This window comes from Lepus europaeus, chromosome 3, assembly GCF_033115175.1.
Source record: "Lepus europaeus isolate LE1 chromosome 3, mLepTim1.pri, whole genome shotgun sequence".
Taxonomy (NCBI): Eukaryota; Metazoa; Chordata; class Mammalia; order Lagomorpha; family Leporidae; genus Lepus; species Lepus europaeus.
The window spans coordinates 17,533,717-17,556,962 of NC_084829.1; the positions used below are offsets into that span (position 1 = coordinate 17,533,717).

The following is a 23,246-nucleotide window of genomic DNA, read 5'->3' on the forward strand; positions in this document are numbered from 1 at the left end:
GAAGAAACAGGTGATGGAGACATCGAGAAGAAATGTGCACATTTAGGTAGAATGTGGGTGGCACGCAGCTGGCTTGGTACTACTGTGATTTAAGCCCAAGGGATGTGGAGACCCAGGGCATTGGATGAGGTGTCCAATGAGGCTGCATCTCAGAGCGCACGGGGTCCACAACAAGACAGGGATGAAGGGCCTAGGGCTGGTGCTTCCCCTCCCAGCCCCACAAACTCAGACAACCGCTGGTCTTGGCAGCCTGGCTTCTCTCACTCAACCTCATGTTTCTGAGGTTTGCGCACGCTGCAGCATGTGTCAGAACCTGGTCCCCTTTTACTGGTGAGCAGTACTGCACTGGACAGAGAGGCCGCACTGTGTTCACTCCCAGGACAGAGAGGCCACACTGTGTTCACTCTCAGGGCTGGACCTTTTGGTCGCTTCCTCTTTCAGGCTACTGTGAATAACACTGCTCTGAACACCTGTTCACAGGTCTGTGTGTGGACCTCTGTCTCATTTCTCTTGAGTGATACCTGGGGGTGGAATCGCTGGATCATCTGGTAAATCTGTGTTTAACTTAAGAAATTCTCTGACCCATTTCTCAGCTGGCTGCACCACTTCTCACTCCCAGCAACAGAAGAGCTTCCTTTCCTCTCAGCTTCTACGACCCCTGTTTGATGACTGACATATTGATGGCTGTGAAATGGCTACGACATCATGGTTTTCATTTGCATTTCCCCAATGACTAAGGGGGGTCCTGATCCTGATACACTGGGGCTCAGGATTTCCCCTCCTAAAGGACCTGCCTATGACAACAACCTCCCTCGACAGATGTCCCAACAAGATGACAGATGTCATCTTGAAAACAAAACCCAAACAAGTCTCCGTCTTTACAGGGTGATGAGGTCACACCCACTGCTCTGTGACATTTCACTAAGACAACACTTGCTTTTCCCTAAAGGAATCATTACAGCCCAGAGACACTCCCATTCCAGTACTCCGCACCCACCATCCCCAGCTCTGGTTCATTCTGTGAGGGTGCTTCCTAAGAAGCGTCTCATAAGAGACCTAGTGCTTCAACTCAGTCTCAAACTTTCTTTAAGCTCAAACCATGAGACACTGCAAAGTCGCCCATGAGATTTTTGCTTCAATATCCCGTGAGTATCTTTTGCAACACAGAACAATGTCTCCATCAGGAACAAAAAGCAGAACTGAATGTCTGCGTGAGTACCCTCAGCTGAGTTGAATAATTAATCCTTATCAAATATATAACATTCACAGATCAAAGGCCTCGATTCAACAGAGCTAGAAAATGCTTAAAACAGAAAGCAAAAACTAAATACTCTCTAGAGATAAAGCAATTCCTTTCCGAATCCTCTCCATCAATATTCTACTACTCAGAATTCAGATTTTCAAGTTTCCCTTTCTAAAGATTCTGACTCCTGCATCTCTCCATGCAAGCAATTTGAAGTGAAACTTTCTGGGGCCAGCACTGTGGAGCAGTGGGCTGAGCCTCCACCTGCAGTGTTGGCATCCCATGTGGGCACCAGTTCATGTCCCGGCTGCTCCTCTTCCCATCCAGCTCTCTGCTATGGCCTGGGAAAGCAGTGGAAGATGGCTCAAGTGCTTGGGCTCCTGCACCTGCGTGGGAGACCTGGAAGAAGCTTCTGGCTTTGGATGGAACCACCTCTGAGCACTGCAGCCATTTGGGGAATGAACCAGTGGACGGAAGACTTCCTCTCTCTCTCTCTCTCTCTCTCTCTCTCTCTCTCTGTAAGTCTGCCTCTCAAAGAAATATTTTAAAAAAAAAATTTAAAAGAAACTTTCTACCTCACCATGAACTTTAGAATTTCAACCTAGTCTCACACTGAACGTGTGTTACGTATGAAAAAAATTATCTGTGATGGACAGAATCTCCAGGTGGCCGCCACAATGCCTCTCCGGGTACCTACACCCTATGTGACCCCTCCAGCACAAGGGAGGCTGGTGGTTACCATGGGACCTCACATGAAGACCGGCCAGTCGATGGTGGGCCTGCCCAGCCTGGGGAGCTGTTTACAAGAAGCTCAAACATCACCCAGACAGTGTAATGGTTTGGATGCTGAATATCCCCCAGAGCCCAAGAGTCAAAGGTTTGTCCCCAGGGTGATCACTCCTGGGAAGAGGAGCCTGGCAGGAGGGCCTAGCTCCTGGGAAGCACTGCCGGATCCAGTCTCTCTTCCTCTCTCTGTCTCTCTGCTTCTGGCTCAGGCTGTGACTAACCACTCCACCACAAAGCTCCCACAACAGCCATGCACTGCCACTACCAGTGGCTAAACCAGTGAGGGCTGTCCCATCTTGGACTTTAGCCTCCAACACTGTGAGCTAAATAATCCTCTTTACAAGTAGTCTAACTCAGGTGTTCTGTGGTAGCTCACAAAGCAAAGTAACACAGATGTGCCACAGCTGGCTGTTGCCAGTGCAGAGGGCCACGTGGCAAGGACCTGGGCACAGGTACTAGGTGCAGGGAGCTCCCCATAGCAGCCACCAACAAGAGGGACTTGGGTCCTACAGACCCGAGGTGATTAATTCTTCCAACAGCCAGGGAACCTGAGGAGGACTCCAGGTCACAGTCAAGGTCAGAGTCACTGCTGACAGTGGTTTCCATCTACAAGACCCTCAGCACAGAATCCAGCCCAGCTGGACCCAGGCCCTTGGCCCGAGACACTGTGCCATTTTAAGCTTATAGGTATGAGATAATATGTCATGCAGAAGTATGAGCAAACTTCCAAAAAGTTCATGGGAAAGGGAATTCAAACAAGTCTATTTTAGTACCAAACAATTTTTAAAGCCTTGTATAGATGGCATCTTCAAAATTTTTCATGGAAAGTGAGTACTATGAAAAAAAAAAAAGCTATGCACAGACCTCAAAATTATTTTTTTACCAAAATAAACTTATAATTCTATTTTCCTATAAACTTTTTGAAGTATCCTCATAGATAATATTTGCAAAATAATATTCTGCTTTTTGTATCATTTCCAAAACGAATTCATCAGCATGACTTTTAGCACGAGTGTTTTCATGAAAAGGTGGGATGAACTAGAAGCCAGCAAGGGTAGTAACAGCATTTACAACAGAATTCCACGTTAAGTGGGGCACTCCTCTCCAGGCTTGGCTAAATCAGAGCTCTCCAACCCGCCCCAGCCCTGGCATCACCAGTAATGTGAAGGCGGCAGCACCTCTGTCCTCCAGGGGGTTGCCAGCAAGGTTAATCGTGTGCAGTCCTGAGTTGGGATTATGCGCTAGAGCACTGGCCAGTTTCTGTGCAAAATCTCTGCAGGGAAACAAAGCGGTGAGTAAACACACAGATGTAAAACTGTTCAAACCAAACAGCTGAAGGTTAAACAGAGTAAAATCGTAAAAAATAAAAAGAATCCTCTCTGGAGATATTTATCTCTTTATATATAATTAATTAAACGTTATGCATCCTTTCATTAGAGAATTTATAAAGCCACAACCAGACTATGCTTAATTTTGATTGGCCAAAAGCAAAAAGAAAATATATAATTGTCTCTTTAAAGATACATTTCTGTATCTCATTAATATTACTACTTGGTCCATCCATAATCTTTTTTTAAATCATGGATTGAACCTGCTTCTCATGAAAATTACAGTAAGCTGTTGACTACACTTTAGCTCTCATTTTATGTAATACTTATGAATGTAAAACTGATTACTCTAATTACTGAGTTCAAAGGCTACAATTACTAGCACTAGATTTTACAAACCACTATTTTACTCAACCTGAAATAAGACACCGAAAGCTATGATTACAAAATATCAATGCATATCATTGAGTAATTTCTTTGTCCTAAAAGATTCTAACTCAGGCTGCTAACAGTAAAGCTTGGGCATTGACTACTAAACTATTAGATAAAGACCTCATAAATGTTAAATCAAAAAGGGACCGAAATAACCAATCAAAGCAAACCAACAAAATGACAGGAAATATTTTATTAAGACACTATTAATAATGATAATAATATAAGCTACGTATAGCACCAAAGTATGAAAGCCACATTTCTAAGTTTTCTCTCTCTTCCACCTCTCTCTCCATATATTCAATCTATCCTTGCAACTTTAATTCCATAAGGCAGGCACTACTATCATCTCCACTTTAAAGGCAAAGAGCCCAAGGAACAAAGAGCTTAAACCGCTTGCCCAAGGCCACACGGCATCTGACTCAGGGTCACATTCTTAAGCATAACACTGTGCACACTCAAAAACATCAAGTGACAGAATGATGAGGATCACAGGGATTTTTTTTTAAAGAGGAAAAACAATATATATATTCCATGTACGAGTAGCCCAACTTATTTTTTTTTTTTAAGTAAGCACCAATAGCATACAGTGGTAAAGCCCCATGTCCATACATTCAGGAAAACACTCACGTTCTAAGTCCAGCATTTTCCAACACCAATTCTTCCAGTCGATTGGATCTGCTCACCACCCTCAAGATCTGTTCGCAGACATCAGCGGACTGTAACAGAAAACAATCTCTGACCATTCCATTGGCCCTCCCTTCAATGTTATAAATCTATGTAATGCAAAGTTTTAATTAAACAAAACATTCATTCACACATTGATTCATTCAACAAACTTTAAACGAGCATCTGGTACTATATACCATCATGATGAAGATCCTGAGAGCACAGTGACATAAAAGACAAAGCCCCTGCCAAGAGTGCACCAAACAGGGCAGGTGCTGTGATACAGCAAGTTAGGCTGCCACCTGCCATGCCCACATCAGAGTGCTGGTTGAGTGCCATCCACTCCATCTCTGATACAGCTTCCTGCTAAGGCATATGTACCTGGGAAACAGTAGGTGATGACAAGTGTTTGGGCCCCTGCCACCCACGTGAGAAACCCGGATGGAGTTCTAGGCTCCTGGCTTCAGCCTGTTCCAGCCCTGACTGCTGCAGGCATTTGGAAATGAACCAATGGACAGAAGATCTGTGTGTGCTTGTGTGTTTCTCTATGTCTGTCACTGTGCCTTCCAAGTAGATGAAAATAAATAAGTAAACACATACACACACACACAAAAATGCACCACCCAGTAGGGGGAACACACAAGAATGCTATGGTCAGAGTTAATTCTACCCACTCCCAGATTCCTGCTGAACACCTGACCAACAATGTGATGCTATTAGTAGGTGAGGCCTTGGAGAGGGATGCAGGTCCTGAGGATGGAGCCCTTGAGAACGGGAAGAATGCCCTAATAAAGGAGGTCCCAGAGAGCAGCCCCACCCCTTCTAGTCCAGAAAGACCAGGTGGAAGGCACCACCAGTCCAGAAAGGTACCACCAGTCCCTCACAAGAACCAGTCCTGCCTGCACCTTGTCCAAGCCTTCCCAGCCTCCAGAAGCTGGAGCGAGAAACTTGTGCTGTTTCTAAGCCACATGTGGGCACTTTCACGCGTCACGCTTTGCTTGGCAGCACTGAAACAATTAGGCGCGTATTTTCTGTGCCGAACATCTACGGGGGCTGAACAGAGATGAGGCCTGGGAGGAATAATGATGGAACGCCAGCTCCCGTGTGGCGAGTGGGGACAATCTCTAAAAGCGGGTTATCGGCCGGCGCCGCAGCTCACTAGGCCAATCCTCCGCCTACGGCACTGGCACCCCAGGTTCTAGTCCCGGTCGGGGCGCCGGATTCTGTCCCAGTTGCTCCTCTTCCAGTCCAGCTCTCTGCTGTGGCCCGGGAGTGCAGTTGAGGATGGCCCAGGTCCTTGGGCCCTACACCCGCATGGGAGACCAGGAGGAAGCACCTGGCTCCTGGCTTTGGATCAGCGCAGCGCTCCGGCCATAGCAGCCATTTTGGGGGTGAACCAACAGAAAGGAAGACCTTTCTCTCTGTCTCTCTCTCTCACTATCTAACTCTGCCTGTCAAAAAAAAAAAAAAAAAAAAAAAGCGGGTTATCACAACCTGCTCGGAACTCTCTCGGATCCCCAGTTAGAAAATCACAAACATAACTGAGACGTCTTAATGAGCCATGTGAAAAGTGACTCAGTAAAGAACCACTCACGTCTCTGATCCATCGCCCCTGGGCTAATCTATTTCCTGTTCCTCCAGTGACCCCCTTCCTGGTAATGGTTCCATCCCAGCGAGCCGCACACAAGAGGATTCTGTTCCCAGGACTCCCATCACAGATACCTGTCTATTCCTGAGGACTCACCTGGCTGCACCCCAAAACCCCTCAGCTCCAACACCACCACTCTGGCACCACCTGGTCTAGCTGACATAGTTCCCATAAATCCATATGCCCAAAACTGCTCATTTCACAGCCTCTTTGCTAGTCTGACTGCAAGAATCCTAATAGCCACAGTTAAGTTATAACATGTCTACAATGTGTCAGGTATGGTTAGAATCTCTACATGTATCATTTACTTACCCAACAACCTGCAAATCAGTGATACTGCTATGGCCATTCACTCATCTATTTAACATGCCAATTTTATTGAGTAGCTTCTACAAACCAGATTGATAAACAATGGATAGACATGAATAAGACAACAGACCCAACGAGCTCACAGTACCAGGTATGCAGGGAGCTGAAGCCTTGGAAGACCAGGTAACTTATCTCAGGTCAGACAAGCTTGAAAGAAGGCTCCAAAACTTCAGATTCCAAATCTACCCTCTTTCCTTAAACCACATTGGCTCCTGAGGGGCACAAGTGAGTTCTGCCCGTTTTCATACAGGTAATGCCTTCATCCCTCCTCCCATATTCACAGAACCAAGTGGGCTGCCCAATAGCCAATTACAACCCTCCACTTTGTACAGATCCACAAATCAATTCAAGTCCTAACTCCTCACCACAGAAATCTGAAACCCCCAGATTCTACGACCTTGGAAGGGTGGTGGCTTCCATGTGGCAGTCTCCAACAAAGCAGCCTCTAAATTACTTCTTATCCTGGATGAAGCATCAGGAAGCTAACCTGAAGATTAGCATCTGTCCATAAGACTCCTTACTCCCTAAGAGAGCATCTATTTTGATTAGTAATAGACCAGGGCTAGCACTGTGGCACAGCAGGTAAAGCCACCACCTGCAGTGCCAGTATCCCATATGGGTGCCAGTTCAAGTTTCCATTGCTCCACTTCCGATCCAGCTCTCTGCTATGGCCTGGGAAAGCAGTAGAAGATGGCCCAAATCCTTGGACCCCTGCACCCATGTTGAAGACCCAGAAGAAGCTCCTGGCTTCAGATTGGAGCAACTCTGGCAGTTGTGGCCATCTGGGGAGTGAACCAGAGGGTAGAAGACCTCTCTGTCTGCCTCTGCCTCTCTGTAACTCTACCTTTCAAATAAATAAATAAATTTCTAAAAAAATACAAACTATTTGACCCTTCTGTACATTATGAAAACTCCCAGATCTCATTTTGATTTCATTTTCCTTACATATAGATCTACACAAAAGCTCAACCAGAAAATTAATATTGACTATTAAAACTCAACCAGAGCAGTTGTAGCTATCCTAAATTTTGGGGAAGGGAAAACTGTGTGAAGATGGAATATACAACAGGAACATAAAATCTGCTATCTGTAGCAGTGCACGCATAACAGCTTTTTGCCAACTGAAGAACTGTGTTCTGAAGGCTACCTGAAATCTATCTCCCTGTTCATCTTCTAAACTGCCTGAAGCAGCTAAAAACACGAGGAAGCACTTCTCTCAAGCACCACTCATTATAAACTTTACAAAACACTGCGCGAATCATTGGTAGGAAAATATCTCCTCTAGAAACAAAACGTACGGAGCGCACCAGAGAACACTGTAAGACGACTTTCAAGTTTTCAAAATTGAGCAAAGCCAAGCAACGTGTGCTGTATGTGCAGCTACTCACGAGTTTCAGATCCCTGGAGGACAGCTTGGTGAACCACTGGTTGTACTCCAGAGCGGCGACGATGGGTATTAGGTCTCTAGAAACAGAAATCACAAAGGGGTGATAACAGTCACATCACACGTATTCTTCATCTGCAGCATCCAGGTTCAGTGGCTAATCCTCTTTATTCACAAACGAAACATCCAGCCCAAGCCATTGTGACCACTAGCCAACAACAACATCCCCTAAGAGTCCTCTAGGGAATGAAGTCCAAAGAAAGAGAGGGTGTTAGCAGAGTGTACAGGGAGAACCTCCTCGGGGTGAGAAAAAGCAGGCGTCTAATCCATAGTCACAAAGCTTATTTCTTTAGACTGCTCTTTCAACATTCCTTGACCATCAAATGTGGTCAGAAGAGTTCACTTTTTTTTTAAAGATTTATTTATTTATTTGAGAAGTAAAGTTACAGTCAGAGAGAAGAGAGACAGAGAGAGAGAAAGGTCTTCCATCTGCTGGTTCACTCCCCAAATGGTCACAATGGCCGGAGCTGGGCTGATCCGAAGCCAGGAGCTAGGGGCTTCTTCTGGGTCTCCCACGTGGATATAGGGCCCAAGCACTTGGGCTATCCCATGCTGCTTTCCCAGGCCATTAGCAGAGAGCTGGATCAGAAGAGCAGCAGCCGGGACTAGAATCAGCACCCATATGGGATGCTGGGACTGCAGGCAGAGGCTTTACCAGCTACGCCACAGCGCCAGCCCCATTTGTGTGTGTATGTGTGTGTGTGTTAAAGATATTCACATTTGTATTGTAACAGGAAAGAAGGCGGCAGGTGGATGAGAATAGAGCCTCAGGACTGAGGGGTGCCCCTGGCTACTGGGCCAAGTGCTTGGCACTCCACACCTCTTTTAAATCTCAAAAAACCCCAGGGAAGCATTCTTGCTCACCCCCTACAGATGGATGGACAGGTACTCAGAGACATACAGTGAGCCAGGCAGAGGGGACAGAACAGTGCCACACGGACACGTTTCATCAGACAGGCTTACAAAAAACAAGATGAACATGCCCCAACCGGGACTAGAACCCGGTGTGCCGGTGCCGCTAGGCAGAGGATTAGCCTGTTAAAAAAACCTTGAAAAAATATTTGAGTATAATAAAAGTCAGATCTAACATCAAAAATGATATCAGTGTAATATTAAATTTTAAAAATATATAGTATTTTAGGGGCAGGCGCTGTGGCACAGTGGGTTAAAGCCCTGGCCTGAAGCGCCGGCATCCCATATGGGCACTGGTTCTAATCCCGGCTGCTCCTCTTCTGATCCAGCTCTCTGCTATGGCCTGGGAAAGCAGTAGAAGATGGCCCAATTCCTTGGGCCCCTGCATGCATGTGGGAGACCCAGAAGAAGCTCCTGGCTCCGGCTTCAAATTGGCGCAGCTCCGGCCGTTGTGGCCATTTGGGGAGTGAATCAGCAGATGGAAGACCTCTCTCTCTGTCTCTACCTCTCTCTGTCACTTTGTCTTTCAAATAAATAAAATAAATCTTTTAAAAATATATATAGTGTTCTAAGGGTACATTTGTATTACATAGTCAATGATTATAATTAATAAAAACTATAAAAATGGTAGAAATGCTCATAAATGTAGGTGGTTTTTTTTTTAAGTTGTTTTAAAGATTTATTTATTTATTTGAAAGACAAAGTGACAGAGAGAAAGAGGCGGGGAGAGACAGAGAGAGAAAGATCTCCATTCGTTGGTTCACTTCTCCAAACAGCTGCAAAGGCCAGCACGAGGCCAGGCCAAAGCCAGGAGCCTGGAACTCCATTCGGGTCTCCCACATGTATGGCAGGAGCCCAAGTACATGGGCCTCATCTGCTGTTTGTCCACCTACATTAGCAGGAAGCTGGTTTGGAAGTAAAGCAGCCAGGACTCAAACCAGTGTTCGAATATAGGATGCCGGCATCAGACAGTGGCTTACCCTCCTGTGCCACACACTGGCCCTTACACTCTGTTTGTGTTTTTAAAGAAGATGGCAGTATACAAGTACTTCAAAAAACTCAATGAAAAATAGAATTGTGGAGCAGCAGGTTAAGCCACAGCTTGAGACACCAGCATCCCCTATCAGAGCTGGTTCAAGTCCGGGCTGATCCACTTCCAGTCCAGCTCCCTGCTACTGCACCTGGGAAACGATTATGGCCCAAGTGCTTGGGTCCCTTCCATCTATGTAGAGAGCCAAATGGGGCTCCGGGTTCCTGGTTCCTGGCTCCTGGCTCCCGGCTGTTGCAACCACCTGGGGAGGGAACCAGTGGGTGGAAGAGCTCTCTCCTACTCTGTCACTCTGCCTTTCAAGCAAATACATAGTAAATCTTTTTTTAAAAGATACATTTATTTTAGTGCAAGAAACTTAAAATCCATTCACAATTTTTTATAGTATACATTTTCCATGAACTTTGTGAAGCTACGTCATACAGCATAATGCTTCTGTTGAGTATTGTGCCTGGGTGATAAAAACATTTCTCTAACGAGTTTTGTATTATATTTTTGAATGTTTTAATGATGATTCATGTTAATAATCTGACAGTTCTGTGGATAGTATGAATAACATTTTGCTGTAAAATAAACTGCCCATAAAGATGATGGAAATTTAAGCACACAGACATACTCTGCCCACCAGGTTCCGGGACATGATGCTAAGGTCTAGATATTTTAATGTTAAAAAGACTGAGAAGGAGACAATCACTCATCTTTGTTCATTCATTAACACTGAGCACCTACTGAGTAGGAGTCAGGGTTGTGAGATGACTAAGAATAAGAGGTCATTCCCCTTCCTCCTGCACACCCCCTCGGTGAAAGACGGGCCCCTACTACAGCAGAGACTGCGCTGAGCAGGGGGCAGGTTAAAAGTACACTAAGAACACGAACCATCAGAGAGTAATCCAGCCTAGAGCAGATGGGGGAGGGGACACAGGGCCTGAGAGACAGGAAGGGGCCAACAAGGCGGGTGGACAGGAATAGCACCTGTGAAGGTGTGGAGACCCATGTGGGGTCCAGCTATTCTTACAGTCGGCACGAGCCAGCCACCCTGCGTGCATCGCTGAGCTAGCCATGGCAATGGACACAGCAAACTGTCCCTGCCCTGTGACAACACCAGCCTGGCACAGCCTCACAAGAGACCAGAACAAGCCCCAGAGGGCAGGGGGAGTCCAAGGTACCATGGGTGCACAGTGCAGGGTCCCTCATCAAGACAAGCGGGTCGGGGAAGATTTCCTGCAGAAGTTACCAAGCCTCAGAGCTGAGGGTGGGGTGGGACACGTGTTCTAAGCATAGGAAATGGGGAACAGAAGAAGGCATGGCTTATGCTAAGAGAATTTACATCTGACACCAAAAGCATGATCTATAAAAGAAAACAAAGTTGATACATTGCAATTTATCCAAACAAAAAAACTTCTGCTCCTCAAGAAAAGGAAAAGATAGGCCACATGCTAGGAGAAATTATTTACAAACCACATTTCTACCAACTAATTGTGTCCAAGATGTTTAAGAAATTCTCAGAATTCAGCAACAACAATCACTGGGTAAGTACTGTGATACAGGAGGTTAAGCCATCATCTGCAATGCTGGCATCCCATATGGGTGCCAGTTCGAATCCCAGATGCTCCACTTCCAACTCACCTCCCTGCTAATGCACCTGGGAAAGCAGCACAAAATGGTCCAAGTGCTTCGGCCCCTGTACCCCCATGGGAGACATGGATGAAGCTCCTGGGTCCTGGCTTCAGCCTGACCCAGCCCTGGCCATTGCAGCCATTTGGGGAGTGAACCAGCAGATGGAAGAGTTTTCTCTCTGTATCTCTCCCTGTGTCTCTGCAACTCTTTCAAATAATAATTAAAAAAAAAAAAAACAACTCTCGATTAAAAAAATAACCAAAATTTTAAAAATGGACAAAAGATTTAAACAGTCACGTTACAAAATAAGATACACTTGTACATATAAAGAAGCACATGAAAAGATGCCTGAATGTATGAGCCATGAAGAAAATGCATTAGAGAAAAAAAACCAACATAACACTGCACATCTATCAAATGGCTAATATTTGTTATTTATTGACTCATTTACAAGACAGACAGAGACCCCTGATGTGCCGATTCACTCCTTGAATGCCCACCACAACTGGAATCGGCCTGGGGCTGAAGCTGAGAGCCAGCAACCCAAACGAGATCTCCCACAGGGAGATGGAGGGACTCAGCTACTGCCAGGGTGTGCACAAGCAGAGAGCTGGAACTGGGAGTGGGTGAGCTGGGATTCAGCCTCGGGTACTCTGATATGGTTTGCAGGCGTCCCAACCAGCAGCCTGACCAGGAGGACAAAGGTCCTGAGAATGAACGTACTGTAAAAACACAAACAAGGGGCCAGCGCTGTGGCACAGCGGGTTAACGCCTGGCCTGAAGTGCCCGCATCCCATATGGGTGCCAGTTCTAGTTCCGGCTGCTCCTCTTCCATTCCAGCTCTCTGCTGTGGCCTGGGATAGCAGTAGAAGATGGCCCAAGTGCTTGGGCCCCTGCACCCACGTGGGAGACCCGGAGGAAGCTCCTGGCTCCTGGCTTCAGATCGGCACAGAAACAACACAGAAGCCCTTCAATGAGACTGCACAGCTTCCAAAGCTAAGTTGAAAGCTTCTGACTAGATCGATCAATCTCTCTCTCTCTCTCTCTCTCTCTCTCTCTCTCGGCACAGTCACTCACAGAGCCCAACCACCTTGCTGTAAGGAGGCACACGCAGGCCCCCACACACATCTCCCGGGGGATGACAACACCAACCCCAGACACGAATGAGGATGGTTTCACCGGGACTCATGGGTGCTCCTGCTGAGAGCCATTACGTCTGGAGTGGCTCAACACGCAGCAGTAGATAACCAGAGCACCTGGTGCCTAGAATAGGGCTCGAACCACACCGGAGAAGCATCACTGTGGGCAAGGTAACCATAAAAAGCTTCTCCGCAGAGAAATGCATCAGAAAGGTAAGTTCTGCAACATCAGGAGGGTGTGACCCAGGGAGGTGGCAATATAGGTGACCAGGGCCGCAAGGCGTAACAGATGATTCTTCCAGATCAGCTCGGAGAGCTCATGTGGGCCCAATCAAAATACACACTCTTTTTAAGTTCATTATAAAACTATCAAGAATCGTAAAGATTGTTCAGATGATCATTATTAATTGGGTGGGGTAGGGGGGAAAAGAGGGGACTGCAGTTGAAAATTGATACGTACAAGCCTTCTAGGCAAAGACAACTCCCTATTTATTTCTCAATTAAATTTACAATTATTTGCATCCCGGTGTACAACTGCACACTTTGCTTTAGAATAGCCTTAGCAGCATTGCTCATAAAAAATAGTAAACTAGGGGCCGGCACTGTGGGGCAGTGCGCTAAGCACCCACTGCAGCGACGGCATTCTGATGAGCGCCCGTTCCAGTCCCTGCTGTGGCCTGGGGAAGCAGCAGCAGATGGCCCAAGTGACTGGGGCCCTGCACCCCTGTGGGAGACCAGGAAGAAGCTCCTGGCTCCAGGCTTCAGACCAACCCAGCTCCTGCCATTGCAGCCATTTGGTGAGTGAACCAGCAGGTGGAAACTCTGTCTCTCCCTCTCTCTCTCTCTCTCTCTCTCTGTAAGCTCTACCTTGAAAATAAATAAATCTTTGACCAAAAAAACAAAACAAAAAAGAAAAATACAGCTCATGGCATGTTCAAACACTAGAGAACAAAACCAAAACTAGAGTAAACTACAGCTACACACAGCGACACAGAAAACCACAGTCCCTCAGACACCTAGCACCTCTCCACCGGGCTGGAATATGCATAGAATGTGCAGGTTTACATGAGAGAAGACCAAGGGTCCTGGGCGTGCTTCAGCAAACACTTAAGGCAATGTCAAGGTCTGGACTGAGCGACACTCAGAATTCCTAGAATTCACTGCTCCTGAGTGGCCAGCCATCCCGACGGCCAGAACACACACAGAGACCGAGGTGGGGAAATCCGAAACACCTACAGCTTAAACAACAACAACAACAACAAAAGCACACAGCCAATCATGGTCAGAGGTATCGCCGTAAACAGGAACAACACAAGCCAGCACCTGACTCCACTTCCGGGAGCTCATGGTCGCTCTCAGGACACACAGCAGCAGTGAGAACGAGGAAACGTTGGGTAAGTCATCAACTGGGCACACACACGGGCTCCTTGCCACCCACCCCCCTCTCTGCTGACCCCACCTTACTGCAGAGAGAACAGCCTGAGTGTCCAGTAGGAGTTGTGTCTGCGGGACCAACCCTTGCGCTGAGTGCTGGTGTCACATCACCTAGGTAGGAAGATTCCCAAACACCAGTCATTGCCATAGTAACTGATTCTCATGTGGGAAGTGGTGATAGCCTGTGCTCTAAAAAAAAAGGGGGTGAGGGGTGGGGGGTGGGGGTGGAGAGAGGCAGCGCTGTGACTTAGCAGGTAAAGCCACTGCCTGCAGTACTGGCATCCCATATGGGTGCTGGTTCAAGTCCCACCTGCTCCACTCCTGATCCAGCTCTCTGCTATGGCCTGGAAAAGCAGTAAAAGATGGCCCAAGTCCTTAGGCCCCTGCACACACGTGGAAGACCCGGAATAAGCTCCTGGCTCCTGGCTTCGGATTGGCCCAGCTCTGCCCGTTGTGGCCATTTGGGGAGTGAACCAGCAGATAGAAGACCTCTCTCTTTCTCTATAGCTCCGCCTTTCAAATAAATAAAGAGGTCAGAGACCCCACCCATGGTCACAAAGCGAGTCTAGACAGAGGCAGGAGTGACACCAGCCAGTCCGACTGGCGAGCCTCTTGTCTGAACCACTGAGCTACCACCACCTCACTAAGGACGAACCTGCTTCCCACCCAAAAAGAGTCTTCAGCCTGCTCCACAGAGAAACCCTGTCCTCAGGTTTTTACATCAAAGAATCAAAACCGTTTTATCAAATTTAACAAGTCAGTTGGTTTCTGAGTGTTTACATCTTTGCTTATTTACATTTTTTTTGCTTATTTACATTTTTTATTTGAAAGGCTGAGATGCAGAAAAAGAGAGACCAAGAGATCTCACATCTGCTGGTTCACTCCCCAAAAGCCCACAAGAGCCAGGCCAGGACCAGGCTGAAGCCAGAAACGAAGATCTCCCATGTGGGTGGCAGAAACCCCCATACTTGAGCCATCATCTGCTGCCTCCCAGAGCGTGCACTGACCAGAAGCAGAGCTGGGACTCGAAACTGGCAATCAGGCTCTGCTATGGGAAGCAGGTGCCCCAAGCAGTGTCCGATCCCCTGAAACAAGCACTCAGCCCTGGGTTCTGATTTTATAATCAACAGTTAAGACTTATTCTGAAATGAGTTTTCAAGTAACAAGCATACTTTATTATTTTGAACATCAAAAATGGCTGATATTTAGGGACTATTTTTAAAAGATGCAAAAACAAAGAAACTGGCAAGAGATTTGCCATCTAGATCTCTTGCCAAACTCTTTGCTATCCCACATTTCACAGAATCTACCGACCTCACTTCTCTGATCTTCCTGAGATGTGAGTTATTCTAGTAATCATTTTCAGGCCAAATCTCCCTCCTCTATTGCCTTCCCCCACTGCCATCTTCCCGAAATTGTTGAAAGGCTGCGACGTTTAAACAGTGGGAATGATGACAGGAAAGGGATCAAGAACAAAGCAACTGACAGGTTTGAAGGACATGTATCAAACCCCAACCACTACAACACTGGAAAAGCACAAATGGGAAGAGCAGCAATTCAGCCCACGACATCGTGATGATTTTTAGTGTCTGCACAAACCATGGGTACTTACTTCCTCCTAACACATCTTACGGACATCCGTTGACCAAGAGGAGGTGTGTTTTATGAGCTCTCCGTGCTGTGTATGTGGGCACAGTGGACCGTGCTCATGGGACAAGGCTGGTGAACTTAGAGCCACAGCATTATCTCCAGATATTCATCTAATGCCCTTACTAGGGTCAATTTAGACTTTTTCCTCTATCAATATCTCATTTGACAATAGGAGATGGAGAGCTTTAAGAAGTTTAAAACATTACATGAGATTTCTTCCTAGTATTGCAATGCACAGAGAGAGATGTCCTGTATATCACTAAGTTATTAGTTGGCCTACTCTCCAGCTCCAAGGGATGTGAAGAACTGAAATGCTTTGCAGGTGAGGACAGTCTTAGAGGTCTGAGTGGCCTCTACATTTTTTTTAACATTCACTCTTAGCGAATGTATTTTGAGTATGCCCCCCAAAATGTGTTTATTTATAAACCATATACATGTGCCACTGTGCTAGTATAAAATACAATATTAACAAAATGGATGAGAAAAAAATTTGCTTAAGTTCCATTTACGCCACATGCCCCAACATATCAGTACTTTGGCTGACCCAGGGTGGAGACCACTGTCCCACAGAATCACTTAAGAATACCAGGGATAGAAACAGAAGCCAGCACTGCCCACACCTAATCCCCACTCTGCAAATAGCACTTCTTCCTTCTCACATGAGAGCAGGAAGCAACTGGAGCTTAGATGAGGAAAGACTTACAGCCATGCCCTCGGGACAACCTTACCACCCACAGCCAACACTTGGACCTCCTCCCAGGAAGATCACGCTCGGGACCTTGGCCATGAACAGAGAGGAACGTGACAACACAGAAGCGTGAGGCTGGTGGCTGGGCCCTCACCAGCCAAGCTTAACCTCAGCGATGCATGGCATTGAGTGTTTGGAGGATTGATGAGATTAGCTGCTCTTAAAAACCTTCCAGGAAAAGAGCAATCGGTGTACTTCAAGCAATATATTCTGTCCTCCTCGGCACCACTACCTCTGCCTTCATCGTCCCTGCCACCCCCAATTACAGGGTAATCACACTTTGGACACGCCACCCCACAGACCACTGTGAGACCCCCCTGAGAAATGGGCCACAAAGCCTTTTTCAATTTGTGCCTCTTTCTGACCCAGCGATACCTAAACCAGACCAAACTCAAAGAATATACTTAAGTGTAATTTGGGAACCTATCAATAACATCTGAGCAGGGCAATTTTCCAAGTGATGACTGCCCTTCTCCAGGGACTAACTGGATGCATCGAACAGGACGACGGCCATCCTCACACCCGCGTGCTTATTCAGCAACCACGGGGTGCCTGGTCCCACAGTCCGTTCTGACAGAGCCAGAGGAAAGAAACAACCAACCACAACAGTCACGGGACCCACACTGCTCACAAATCCACCTTGAAGCACTCAGGGAGACCTTTGCGGTTTTGGGGGGAGAGGGGCAGAATATTCAGAATCAGGAAGCAAGAGCAGCAGGCTGAGCGGCCGACAGGAGACACATGACTGTCCTCTGCTCCCCCGTGTCCCAGCTCAGGAGGCCCCATGGGACCGCTAAGGATCCCGGTATCCTAGCACTGAGCGCGTCTCGGAGGGACGGCAAGTCAGCAGGTGAGGCTGTTCGTAGGGTCTCTGTGGTAACAGCAGGGACAAAGGCACTGCCCCCTATTGCCACACCTGATCCTTCTTCTTAAACTGCCTCCTCCAAGCACTTGCGGGGTCGCACCCATCAGACGCCCGTCTCCTCCACCCCTGCACCTCCCACAGGGAGGCTGACAGAGCCACGCCTGGCCCTCCGAATTCACCGACTTCTTTGGTGCAGGTGCACCAGGATCATATTTTAACAATTGTGAACAATGTCGCTTACTTGCGTTTGAATTATGTCCTGACAGAGAGCATGGGAACTGTCATAGAGGGAAAGATCATGCACACATATGAGAATGATCACATGGCGTTGGTGACACGCCCCAGCCCATCACAGAGGTCACTGTTAAAAGCCCATGTGGCATCTGCTGTTGGATCACCACTTTGTCTAATTCTTACACCTTTTTCTATGTGATTCCATCCTCACATGAGAAATGCATGACTTTCTGTAAAACCTCTTTAATGTAGGGGCCAGCACAGTGGCTTAGTGGGTAAAGCCTCCGCCTGCAATGCCGGCATCCTGTATGGGAGCCAGTTCAAGTCCCACCTGCTCCACTTCCAATCCAGCTCTCTGCTATGGCCTGGGAAAGTAGTAGCAGATGGCCCAAGTCCATGGGCCCTTGCATCCATGTGGTAGACCTGGAAGAAGCTCCTGGCTCCTGGCTACAGATCAGCATAGCTCTGGGCAGTGAGGCCAACTGGGGAGTGAACCAGCGGGTGGAAGACCCCTCCCTCTGTCTCTCTGCCTCTCCTTCTCTCTCTGTGTAACTCTTTCAAATTAAATAAATAAATCTTTTTAAAAAAAATACATTCTCCTGCTCATAGCTTTCGCCACAACTTTCCTACCAAATGGTTCCTTTAAGACAACTTACAAAAACAAAGAAACCTCTCTAATGTAGAGAATGACCCATATCACATTCAAATTATGCCACAATGAGCCCTTCCAGACAACTAAAACATTTAAGTATGTATGGATTCCTTTGTGGATAAGCATACTCAGACTTCTACTGCACAGAAATGTCCACCAAACATAATTTATTACAATTTGATTTAGCAAAATACTAATAAAGGCTGCAATTATTTGGGTAATGGTTAGGGTGTTCCCTGAAGGCCCAAGTGTTAAACACTTGACCAAAATACAGTGTCTGGCAGGTGAGCCTAGTGGGAGGTCCTTAGGCTACTGTGGGAGCACCTTTGAAAGGTAGTTCTTGAATGCAGACTGACAGAGAGAGAGGGAGACACACGCACACACAGAAAGAGAGAGAGAGGTCTTTTTTTTTAAAGATTTTTTTTGTGTGTGTTTATTTATTTGAGAGGTAGAGTTACAGGCAGTGAGAGGGAGAGACAGAGAGAGAAGTGTCTTCCTTCTGCTGGTTCACTCCCCAAATGGCCGCAATGCTGGAGCTGCACCAATCCAAAGCCAGGAGCCAGGTGCCTCCCTCCTCCCAGTCTCCCACGTGGGTGCAGAGGCCCAAGGACTTGGGCCATCTTCTACCGCCTTCCCAGGCCACAGCAGAGAGCTGGATTGGAAGAGGAGCAGTCAGGACTGCAAGCGGAAGATTAACCCACTGCGCCACGGTGACAGCCCTGAGAGAGGTCTTCCATCCGCTAGTTCAGCCCCCAAATGGTTGCACCAGCCAGGACAGGGCCAGCCTGATGCCAGGTGCCATGAACTTCATCCAGGTCTCCAACATGGACTCAAGCCCACATACCAGATTCATCTTCTGCTGCCTTCCCAGACACATCAGCAGGAAGCTGGATTCGAAGTGGAGTAGCCGGACCTTGATCCAGCACTCTGATATGGGATGCCGGCGTGGGAAGCAGTGGCTTAACTCACAGCACCTCAATGCTGGCTCCAGAAGGCAGTTCTTGTGAGAGGGTTGGAAGCAAAGTACGGCCAAGGTGTTCTCTCTCTGCTTCCTGGTCTGCCATCTGAGTGTACCTCCACCACACTCCACTGCTGCCCGCCTCCACCCTCGTCACACTAATGGGGCTGCCCAGTCTTGAACTGGGACCCCCCAAAACCCAAAGTCAAAATAAACTTCCTCCTTCCTCCCTAGGAAGCTCCTCTCAGACATCTGTTACAGTAATAAAAAGCTAACTAAGGCCGGCACCGCAGCTCAATAGGCTAATCCTCCACCTGCAGCGCCAGCACCCCGGGTTCTAGTCCCGGTCAGGATGCCAGATTCTGTCCCGGTTGCTCCTCTTCCAGTCCAGCTCTGTGCTGTGGCCCGGGAAGGCAGTGGAGGATGGCCCAAGTCCTTGGGCCCTGCATCCGCTTGGGAGACCAGGAGAAGCACGTGGCTCCTGGCTTCAGATAGGTGCAGCACGCCAGCCGTAGCAGCCCTTTGGGGGTGAACCAATGGAAGGAAGACCTTTCTCTCTGTCTCTCTCTCTCTCACTGTCTAACTCTGCCTGTTAAACACACACACACACACACAGCTAACTAAAACAGGCCATCTAACAGGACGAAAAACAGTCTTTTTATACAGAGGTTGACTCTAATTTTAATAGTAAGGGTCATGGGAAAAGATTAGATACACAAAAATGAGGCAGTCAACAATGAAGTTGAAGGTCCTTAAGACAGAGCTGCAGGGGCTAGCGCTGTGGCCCAGCAGGTTAAGCTGCCAGCATCCCATAGGGGCTATGGCTGCTCTATTTCCCATCCAGCTCCCTGCTAATGCACCTGGGAAAGTAGCAGAAGATGGCTCAAGTACTTGGGCCCCTGCACCCATGTGGGAGACCTGGAAGAAGCTCTTGGCTCCGGCTTCAGCCTGGCCCAGCCCTGGCTGTTGCTGCCATTTGAGGAGAAAACCAGCAGATGGAAGATTCTCTCTCTCTCTGACTTTCAAATAAAGAGCTCTGAGGACAAGTTTAAGCTCTTAAAAATCAGCAGGAGAGATGCTCTCAGCAACAGGGAACCTATATTTTGTAGCCAGTATTACAAAAAATATTTGAAAACAACCCTATTTTTTAAAATATTTTATTATACAGTAAAAACTACAATAGTAAAATAGATACATTTTCAAGTATGTCAATAACAAATACAAATAGAAGTTCTAACACAGTTAGCCCCAATGTCCTCGGGGGAACACTTCAGGACCCCCCCCTGGCAGATATGAATAACCAAGAAGCTACAGCCCCTTATAACACATGGGTAATATCTGCACACACTCTACACACATCCTCCTTTATACCTCAGATCATCTTCAGATTACTTATAATATTTAACACAATGCAAATGCTATGTGAACAGTTGTTATACTTTATTGTTCAAGGAATAATGACAAGGAAAAAAGTCGTACATGTTTAGTACTGATGCCATTGGTTTTCTGAATATTTCTGATCCACAGAATTGGCAGAGACAGAGGGCTGACTGTATTTCTTTTATTTCCTTTTGGAGACAGAAACCCCACCTTAGAGGCACCGGTCGCAAGATCCAGGGTTCCTGGGACACAGCCACACGCTCTCAGCTGCTTTCACACTGCTACAGCAGAATCACCTAACTCCAGGTAGATGACATGCACTACCTGGCCCTTTACAAAAAGGTTTTCTCACCCCGTTCCAGAGTCTCAGGAATGACAAGTCATTCTAGCTCCTTAGTCAAGCAAGAAAAGGAAATGATTCTGGCCCACCCCCAATGCAGTGTTGACCGATAAACTGGAAATTCTCCAGCTGAGAAGCCAGACGGCCCCTGGCTGGATCCCCCACTGCCATACACAGCCACACCGCTTTTGTAAAACACACTTCAGTGTCCTTGGAGAAGCAGTAAAAATTATTCCTTTTACAAAAACCTCAACCCTTGAGCACGCCTTGTAATATTCTAACTAAATGGGAAGTGCACACACAACGCTTCTGTGACCACAGTGAGAACGGTCTGCAGGCCAAGTATCTGCATAGCAGCTGAAGCCATAAGCAGAGCTAACTTCTTTTCTAACAGAACCCTAGGAGGAAAACGACAGATAACTGATGGCCAATCAGATCTGGGATGTGGCAGACTTGGTCTAAGATGTAAGAGGTGAGCTTTGTCACTCCAAAAAAAATCACCCCAAAAGTAGTTTTTTTCCAAAAGTAAAATCACATATCTGAACCAAAAATTTGAATTGAGGGAAATTTCCATCCACTACAAGTGCTCCATAGTTTTGCAGTACTTAATTTAAAAAAATAAAAAATAAATAAAAAATAACACAGTGGAGAGAGTTTATTTTCTCGTCTTTTCAGTACTGCACAACAAAAGTGAAGTATTTGGAAGTCACGTCTAACTCGGTAAATCAGTGTTCTCTAGATGCCACACAGTCAGGTATAGGTCAAACCCATTCAAAGTACAAGACAGACCAAATGCCTTTTAGCATAACAAAATACCAAAAAGCTTCCTGGTAAGGTTTCAGCATGGACACTGCGACTTACCATTAAGGAACCAGCACTCATTGGGCGTCGTGGAAAATCAAAGAAGAATAACCACAAGAAATGCAGAAAGGCTACTAAAAATACTGCCTCTCCTAACTACACATCAGTGAGAGACGGGCTTCTCTTTGTGCATGTCAGTCAAAAGCGCAGCCCGCAGGCGGGAGCGGAACGGAGAACCCAGCTGTCTCCCATTAAGTCCCACGTTGAAGAGGTCGGTGAAAGCGAAAACCAATGCCACACTTCTTGCTCATCTACTTTAGTTCCTGGAGAAATAGACTGATCTCTCCTAAAGACGGCATCTACGTTAGCCTCCATTAATGCTATTCTACAAAGAGTTAATGCACGCTTCTAATTTTAGTTTTCATCTGTAATGAGGTAAGCACCCATAGACATGACACACATAAACAGAAACCCACCACCTTTCAAATGTGAAGGTTCCTGGGACCAGAAACACTGGAACCCGATCCAGAGCCCTGTGTACTCGTATCTTACGCCACAGGTAATTGTCCTGTTTTACTGGAAAGTTCTTACACAGAGAAATGTTGTCCCTTTTTCTCTCTCTGGGTTCCCTTTTTTTAGGAGCTACTTAGGAAACAGCCTGCCTAAATCCAGCAGCAGAAAGTCCCATCACATACAGGAAGCAAGAGAAAACTCTGCCCCTCCAAAGGGGGGCAAACCCAGCCTTGAGAGCGAGACTCAAGGTCTTCAGGCCCCGCTCCGGACCCGCCCGAGCCTGCTTCCCAGCCCCAAAGACGCAGGCGGCACAAGGTGGAGGCACTCCATCCAGGAGACCTGGTCCCCACCCCCTGCTGTGGGCTAGACCTCTTCAGAGACCCTCAAAGATCTTGGATTTCCTCCCAGGCAGACGGAAAAATAATTTGCAACATTATTTTGGGGGACAAGGTACTGACAACAGCAATCCTGAGTGCTGCTTGAGGTGTCCACATGGCATCAGCGCAGCTGGGATCTTGGATTTCTCTCTCAATTCCACACAGAGAAAAGACTCCCTAGACTGGGGCCCACCTAGAGCAAGCAGCAGCAGATTGGGTGAGCAGACTGAATGGGCCAGGATGGACGGACATCCTGGAAGGAAAGTGGCCAAGCCTTGTCCCAGGGAGAGAACAGAGTGCGGCCAACAGGTCTGTTTGCGCTGAGTAGGGGGAACCGGCCGAGGGCTGGCCTGGCTCAGGTGACCACAGACCTGCAGACTCTCATGCCAAGGGCTCACCACTCACAAGTCTCTCCAAATACCTGTAACCACGCTGTTTTATTGCCATCACACAAGGAAGATTTTCTCAAACCGATCTCATCACCACGTGCATGTACTGCCTAGTGATCCCCAATGCACGGAGAAACAGGGCACTAACAGTCATTAGCTAGGATTTCCGTAGAAAAAGGTTCTAAACAGTAATTAGGAAAACAGTAATTAGGTAAAACAACTATATTTTCTATACAGCATGGGCTTTTGTGGGCTGGAAGGAAAAGCGAA

At 47.1% G+C, this 23,246-nt stretch overlaps 1 protein-coding gene across 2 annotated transcripts in view; it reads right to left on the minus strand.

Annotated features, from left to right (window-relative positions):
* CARMIL1 (capping protein regulator and myosin 1 linker 1) overlaps positions 1 to 23,246 on the minus strand; it is a 318,527-nt gene that overhangs the window by 139,122 nt on the left and 156,159 nt on the right. For both annotated transcript variants that reach the window (XM_062185167.1, XM_062185173.1), the window contains exons 9-11: positions 7,864 to 7,939; positions 4,420 to 4,508; positions 3,208 to 3,302 (exon numbers count right to left, since the gene is read on the minus strand). In XM_062185167.1, coding sequence (XP_062041151.1) covers positions 3,208 to 3,302; positions 4,420 to 4,508; positions 7,864 to 7,939 — 260 coding nt within the window. The remainder of the gene's footprint in view (positions 1 to 3,207; positions 3,303 to 4,419; positions 4,509 to 7,863; positions 7,940 to 23,246) is intronic.